Source organism: Columba livia, chromosome 33 (genome assembly GCF_036013475.1).
Source record: "Columba livia isolate bColLiv1 breed racing homer chromosome 33, bColLiv1.pat.W.v2, whole genome shotgun sequence".
Lineage (NCBI taxonomy): Eukaryota > Metazoa > Chordata > Aves > Columbiformes > Columbidae > Columba > Columba livia.
The window spans coordinates 445,192-453,058 of record NC_088634.1 but is presented as its reverse complement, the minus strand read 5'-3'; the positions used below and the strand labels follow the sequence as shown (position 1 = coordinate 453,058).

At 71.0% G+C, this 7,867-nt stretch overlaps 1 protein-coding gene across 1 annotated transcript; it reads right to left on the bottom strand.

Annotated features, from left to right (window-relative positions):
- Positions 1-717: 717 nt before the first annotated feature.
- PFN1 (profilin 1) lies at positions 718-5,624 on the bottom strand. Its single transcript, XM_065044222.1, is given in 4 exon segments — positions 718-971; positions 3,416-3,497; positions 3,499-3,609; positions 5,324-5,624. Coding segments are annotated over 4 exon segments (423 nt in total). The 5' UTR covers positions 5,456-5,624; the 3' UTR covers positions 718-873.
- Between the last annotated feature and the right edge of the window lie 2,243 nt (positions 5,625-7,867).

Below are 7,867 nucleotides of genomic sequence, written 5' to 3'. Positions count from 1 at the left end.
CTGGGTCCCCGTCCACCCCACACCGCGGTTCCGACCGTGGGGCTCCTCCGGCCCCTCTGTGCGAGGGACCCAGGCATCCGGCCCCTCTGCGCCAGGGACCCAGGCGTCCGGGCTGTGACTCAGGGCGGGGGGAGGGGAAGCGCCGCAGCCGTTGCCCTTAAAAGGGCTGAAGGAGCCAGAGCCGCTTCCGCCCCACGGCCCCGCCCCCCACGCCCGCTCTGCCCCACGTGGCCCCGCTGGCCCCGCCCCCTCCACCCGGGGGGCTGGGGTGGAGGGTGCAGGGGGTGACGTGGCTGCTGCCCCACGGCGACCTCTGACCCCCGGGTGTGGCGCAGACCTTGGACCCAGGCGTCCGGGAGGGACCCAGGCGTCCGGGAGACGGGGGACACACCCCACAGCCCCAGCCCTGCCCCCACGCGTCCCCAGCAAGCGCCACAGCTCTGCCCCACATCCCACCCCACAACCCACCCCACGCATCTCGGCCCCACAGCTCTGATCCCCGCCCCACATCTCACCCCACATCCCAGCCCACGCATCCCAGCCCCACAGCTCTGCCCCACATCCCACCCCACCCCACGCATCTCAGCCCCACAGCTCTGATCCCCGCCCCACATCTCACCCCACATCCCAGCCCATGCATCCCAGCCCCACATGTCCCAGCCCCACATGAGCCCCACGCGTCCCAGCCCCACACCAGCCCCACACCAGCCCCACACATTCTCTCCCCACAGGCTGTTCGTTTATTTTGCTGCCGGCAGCGGGGGGGGGAGGGGCAGGTCCTGATGGTCCCTGGAGGCTCCTGCTGGTCCCGGGGGTCCCGGGGGGTCCCGGGGGTCCCGTGGTCCCCAGTGGATCCCGGTGGATCCCGGTCCCTCAGTACTGGGAGCGCCGCAGGTGGGCGGCCATGTCGTAGCATTTCTTGTTGACGACGCCGCCGTGGACGCCCTCCTTGCCCATCACCAGCACGATGGCTGCGGGGGAGGGGCGGTCAGGGTGGGGGAGGGGCGGGGGTCAGGGTGGGGTACCCCCCTCCTTGCCCATCACCAGCACGATGGCTGCGGGGGAGGGGCGGTCAGGGTGGGGGAGGGGCGGGGGTCAGGGTGGGGGTACCCCCCTCCTTGCCCATCACCAGCACGATGGCTGCGGGGGAGGGGCGGTCAGGGTGGGGGAGGGGCGGGGGGATGGGGTACCCCCCTCCTTGCCCATCACCAGCACGATGGCTGCGGGGGAGGGGTGGTCAGGGTGGGGGAGGGGCGGGGGGATGGGGTAACCCCCTCCTTGCCCAACACCAGCACGATGGCTGCGGGGGAGGGGGGGTCAGGGTGGGGGAGGGGCGGGGGTCAGGGTGGGGGAGGGGGCGGGGTGGGGGGTGACCTCAGGTGACCCCTCAAGAGGCAGACAGAGGGGACCTGGGGGAGGGGAACATGGGGTCATGGGGGGGTGGGGTCCCCACTGGGTGACTCTGGTGAAGGTGCCTGGGGGGGGGGGTCACTCCCTCTTGTTGGTGATGGCGGCCGTGATAATGGTGGGGGTTATGGGGGGGTCTATAGGGGGTTATGGGGGGGTCTATAGGGGGTTATGGGGCGTCAGGGGCTCTATGGGGGGGGTCAGGGGGGTTACGGGGTGTCTATGGGGGGGGTCACTCCCTCTCGTTGGTGACGGTGGCCGTGATGTTGAAGGTGGGGGCTCAGGGGGTGTCTATGGGGGCTCAGGGGGTGTCTATGGGGGCTCAGGGGGTGTCTATGGGGGGTCCATGGCTCACTCTTGTTGGTGATGGTGGCCGTGATGTTGAAGGTGGGGGTCAGGGGGTGTCTATGGGGGTCAGGGGGTGTCTGTGGGGGTCAGGGGGTGTCCGTGGGGGGGTCAGGGGGTCCATGGCTCACTCTTGTTGGTGATGGTGGCCGTGATGTTGAAAGTGGGGGGTCAGCGGGTGTCTATGGGGGGTCAGGGGGTGTCTATGGGGGGGTCAGGGGGGGGTCCATGGGGGGTGTCTATGGAGGGGTCCATGACTCACTCTTGTTGGTGATGGTGGCCGTGATGTTGAAGGTGGGGGCTCAGGGGTGTCTATGGGGGTCAGGGGGGTCAGGGGGTGTCTATGGGGGTCGGGGGTGTCTATGGGGGTCAGGGGGTGTCTATGGGGGTCAGGGGGTGTCTATGGGGGATCAGGGGGGTCAGGGGGTGTCTATGGGGGGTCAGGGGGGTGTCTATAGGGGGTCAGGGGGGTCCATGGGGGGTCAGGGGGTCCATGGGGGGTCCATGGCTCACTCTTGTTGGTGATGGTGGCCGTGATGTTGAAGGTGGGGGCTCAGGGGTGTCTATGGGGGGTCAGGGGGTGTCTATGGGGGATCAGGGGGGTCAGGGGGTGTCTATAGGGGGTCAGGGGGTCCATGGGGGGTCAGGGGGTCCATGGGGGGTCCATGGCTCACTCTTGTTGGTGATGGTGGCCGTGATGTTGAAGGTGGGGGCTCAGGGGTGTCTATGGGGGATCAGGGGGTCTATGGGGGGTCAGGGGGTGTCTATGGGGGATCAGGGGGTGTCTATAGGGGGTCAGGGGGTCCATGGGGGTCAGGGGGTGTCCATGGGGGGGTCAGGGGGTCCATGGCTCACTCTTGTTGGTGATGGTGGCCGTGATGTTGAAGGTGGGGGTCAGGGGGCTCAGGGGTGTCTATAGGGGGTCAGGGGGTGTCTATGGGGGTGTCTATGGGGGATCAGGGGGGTCAGGGGGTGTCTATGGGGGTCAGGGGGGTCCATGGCTCACTCTTGTTGGTGATGGTGGCCGTGATGTTGAAGGTGGGGGTCAGGGGTGTCTATGGGGGTCAGGGGGTGTCTATGGGGGATCAGGGGGTGGTCTATGGGGTTCAGGGGGGTCAGGGGGTCCATGGGGGGTCCATGGGGGGTCCATGGCTCACTCTTGTTGGTGATGGTGGCCGTGATGTTGAAGGTGGGGGTACAGGGGTGTCTATGGGGGTCAGGGGGGGTCAGGGGGTGTCTATGGGGGTCAGGGGGTGTCTATGGGGGTCAGGGGGTGTCTATGGGGGTGTCTATGGGGGTCAGGGGGGTCAGGGGGTGTCTATGGGGGTCAGGGGGGTCAGGGGGTGTCTATGGGGGTCCATGGGGGGTCCATGGCTCACTCTTGTTGGTGATGGTGGCCGTGATGTTGAAGGTGGGGGTCAGGGGGTGTCTATGGGGGGTCAGGGGGGTCAGGGGGTGTCTATGGGGGGTCAGGGGGTGTCTATGGGGGGTCCATGGCTCACTCTTGTTGGTGATGGTGGCCGTGATGTTGAAGGTGGGGGCTCAGGGGGTCTGTGGGGGGTCAGGGGGTGTCTATGGGGGATCAGGGGGTGTCTATAGGGGGTCAGGGGGTCCATGGGGGTCAGGGGGTGTCCATGGGGGGGTCAGGGGGTCCATGGCTCACTCTTGTTGGTGATGGTGGCCGTGATGTTGAAGGTGGGCGCCCCCGGCGCGCTCTTGCTGCGCAGGTCCATGCTGTGCTCGCCCCTCCACCAGCAGCGAGTCGCGGATCACGGAGCAGCGCAGCCCCCCCAGCGTCAGCCCCTGCACCAGCAGCGGCCCCCGCTCGGGGCCCACCAGCGCCGCCACCTCCGCCGCCTGCGCCGGGACGGCCGGGCGTCAGGGGGCGCGGCGGGGGGGTGCAGGGGGGGTGGGGCAGGGGGCGCTGGGGGGGAGCGGGTCAGAGGGCACCGGGGGGGATTGGGTGGGGGGGGGTGGGGGGTGCAGGGGGGGGGCAGGGGGGGAGTGGGTCAGGGGGTGCCAGGGGGGATGGGGCGGGGGGGGGGGGGGGTGCAGGGGGGGTCAGGTCAGGGGGTACTGGTGGGGGCAGGTCAGGGGGTGCAGGGTGGGGTGGTCAGGGGGCGCTGGGGGGGGACGGGTCAGGGGGCAGGTTAGGGGATGCTGGGGGGGGGGCGGGTCAGGGGGGGGTCGTGTCAGGGGGCGCGGGGGGGACGGGTCAGGGGGTCAGGGGGTTGGGGCAGGGGGCACCCCAGCCCCCAACCCCAAACAGATGCAGCCAGATGGAGAAGGAATTGCACCCCCCACACACATAGAACATGAGGGACCCAGGCGTTCGGGAGGGACCCAGGAGTTCGGGGGGGACCCAGGAGTTCGGGAGGGGACCCAGGAGTTCGGGAGGGGACCCAGGAGTTCGCGGAGGGGACTCAAGACTTCAGGAATGACCCAGGCGTTCAAGAGGGGGACCAGGAGTTCGGGAGGGACCCAGGTGTTCGGGAGGGGACCCCAGAGTTTGGGGAGGGACTCGAGACTTCAGGATGGACCCAGGCGTTCGGGAGGGGACCCAGGCGTTCGGGAGGGGACCCAGGCGTTCGGGAGGGGACTCAAGACCTCAGGAGTGACCAGGAGTCCAGAGGGGACCCCGGAGTTCGGGAGGGATCCCCCCCATGACCCCAGAAGGGACCCAGGCATCCGGGCCATAACCCCCATCCCCCCCCCGACTCTCCCATCCATCTTATGACCTTATAAGGGCCCCAGGCGTTCAGGGACGGGACCCAGGCGTTCGGGAGGGACCCAGGCATCCGGGGTCCCTCCCCCTCCCCCCTAACATGGGCCCCCCCCACAACTTCCTCTCCCCCCCCACCCCGATTTCCGCGGGGGGGACCCAGGCGTCCGGGACGGGGGGAAGGGGGGGATGCGCGCGCGCCGCCCCTCCCCCACAGGAAGCCCCGGCCCGCCCCTCCCCCACCGGGAAGTGGCCACATTCCGCGCATTTTTTTGGGGGGGTTTTTTAGGGACCCCTCCCCTCCCCCTCCTTTTTCAGGGGACCCGGGAGTTCGGGAGGGACCCAGGAGTTCGGGAGGGATCCCTCTTAAAAGGGGGGGATGTGGACAGACAGATTTTGGATGGGGGGAAGGGGAACCCTTCCCGGACGCCTGGGTCCCTCCCGGACGCCTGGGTCCCCCCTGAACTCCTGAGTCCCATCCCGTCCCCCCCACCCCCCACGAACTCCTGGGTCCCTCCCGGACGCCTGGGTCCCATCCCGTCCCCCCCCCCACACGAACTCCTGGATCCCCTCTGAACTCCTGGGTCCCATCCCGTCCTCCCCCTCCCCGAACTCCTGGGTCCCTCCCGGAACTCCTGGGTCCCTCCCTCTCCCCAGGGCGGGGGGGGGCCGGGCCACGCTGGCAACTTTCGCGTTTTTCTGCCTTTTTTGTCCCTCCGCGGTGCCCATCGCCGCGGGGGGGGGGCGATGCCTGAGGCCCCGCCCCCTCCCGAACGCCTGGGTCCCCTCCGTGGAAGGCGGGGAAACGCCTTCCCCCCCCCCCAGCCCCGTGCCGTCCCCGTTTCTCACCGTGATGTTGGCGAACGTCTTCCCCGGGGCCGCGGCCCAGACCGCGGGCGTGTCGCGATACCCCACGATCGCGGCGTCCTGGCACGTGCCGTCCGCCAGCAGCGTCTCCACGTACGGCGCCCACCCGCTCATGGCGCCGGCGGGAACGGGAGCGCGGGGGGGCGGGGCCGGGCGGGGGGGCGGGGGCGTGGCCCGAGGGGAGGCGGAGCAGTGGAGGAGGAGGGGGGCGTGGCCTCCGCTGCGCGTGCGCGGGCGGGGCGGGAGCGGCGGCGCGAGGTCGGGCCGGGCGGCGGCGCGAGGCGGCGGCTTTTCATAGCGGCGCGGGGGGGCGGGGCTCGAGGGGGGCGGGGCCTGAGGGGGGCGGGGCCTGAGGGGACACGCCCCTTTCCGCCGGTGCGCGCGCCCCCATAACGGTGATCGGGGGAATGGGGCGACCCCCCCGTCTTGTCCCCCCGTTATTGTGACACCCCCCCCTCCAACATCAGGGTGTGGCCCCTCCCCCCCCCGCGCTGGACCCCGGCCCCTCCCCCACCCCGGGCAACGGGCCGCGTGCGCCCCAAAGGGGGGCGGAGGGGCTGGGACCCCCCCTCCCCGTGCAAAGACCCCCTCCTCGTGCACGGCCCCTCCCCCCCGCGCCCATCCCCCCTCCCCTGTCTCGCGGCTTTGACTCAGCCCCGGGCGGGACTTTCCGGGACGGGGGGGGGAGGGGCGGCGGTTTCACTTCCTGCCCCGGGGCGGGGGAGGGGGGGGGGAGGAGGGGGGGTAGAATCCAGGAGTTCGGGGGCACCCAGGAGTTCGGGAGGGACTCAGGAAGGACCCAGGAGTTCGGGAGGGCACCCAGGAGTTCGGGAGGGCACCCAGGAGTTCGGGGGGACCCAGGAGTTCGGGAGGGGACACAAGAGTTCGGGAGGGACTCAGGAAGGACCCAGGAGTTCGGGAGGGCACCCAGGAGTTCGGGAGGGCACCCAGGAGTTCGGGGGGACCCAGGAGTTCGGGAGGGGGACACAAGAGTTCGGGAGGGACTCAGGAAGGACCCAGGAGTTCGGGAGGGGACCCCAGGAGTTCGGGAGGGCCTCAGGAAGGACCCAGGAGTTCGGCCCCTCCCCCAGCCGTTCTTTCCCGCACCCCACTGCATTGTGGGTAGCGGGGGGGGGGCGGACGCGACCCCCAGAACCGGGGGGGGGGGGGTTCGGGGGGTTACCAGCGCTGCCCCTCCCCCCCTCCCCGACCGAGGGACCCAGGCGTCCGGGCCCCCGCCCCCCCCCCGGCGGGAACTTCCCCGGGAAGTGGTCAGAGCCGCCGCCCCTCCCCCACCCACCGGGCCCATTTCCCCCCCCCCCCCGCGGGGCGCGCGGCCGGTGCTGCCCCTGCGGAGCCGCCAGGGGGCGCTGCGAGCGCCACCCAAAGGGGACCCAGGCGTCCGGGAGACCCCCGAAAGGGAACCCAGGCGTCCGGGAGACCCCCGTCATACTCAAAAAGGGGACCCAGGCGTCCGGGAGATTCCCCCCAAAGACGGAGGACCCAGGCATCCGGGCGTCTGCCGGGGACCCAGGAGTCCGGGGGGGACCCAGGAGTTCGGGGGGGGGGGGAGGGGTCTCGTGTTACCGTGTCCTTTCCTCGAGACCTTTTGGGGGGGCTAAAAATAACCCCGGGGAGGGGGGAGGGGACGCACAGGGACCATCGGCAAGTGCCACCCGGCCCGGACGCCTGGGTCCCCCGCGGTGTCCCCTCCCCCGCCGGACGCCTGGGTCCCGAACTTGTCCCCTGGTCCCTTGGGGGGGGAGGGGGGGCTGGGGGGGCTTGGGCATAAATAGCCCCTGGGGACCCTCCAGGGGGCAGGACCCAGCGGAACCAGCGCAAGTGAGCAGTGCCCGGACGCCTGGGTCCCCTCCCGGACGCCTGGGTTCCTCCCGGACACCTGGGTCCCCTCCCGGACACCTGGGTTCCTCCCGGACACCTGGGTTCCTCCTGGACACCTGGGTCTCCCCCGGGCGCCTGGGTCCCCTCCCGGACGCCTGGGTCCCCTTTTTGGCACAGGGTCATCTCCCGGACGCCTGGGTCCCCTTAGGGGAGAGCGGGGGATTCTCTGGGGCCAACCGGGGGTCACCCGGACGCCTGGGTCCCCTGTGGCATGGGAGGGGTGTGGAGTCACATCAGGGTCACCCGGACGCCTGGGTCCCTGTTTTGGGAAGCAGCCGGGGGGAGGGGGTTGTTCCCCGGACACCTGGGTCCCCTGTCGGGGGGCGGGGGGGGCTCAGCCGGACGCCTGGGTCCCCCTGACCGCCGCCCCTCCCCCGCAGCCATGTCCATCCAGAAAATCGTGGCCCGGGAGATCCTGGACTCGCGGGGAAACCCCACGGTGGAGGTGGATCTGCACACGGCCAAGGGTGGGACACGGCACGGGGGACACGGGGGACACGGGGGGGATGGGGACAGGGGGACACGGGGGGACACGGGGGGGGATGGGGACAGGGGGGGACGGGGGGGGCGGGGGGGGGACGGGGGGGGGATGGGGACAGGGAGACATGGGGGGGGGATGGGGGG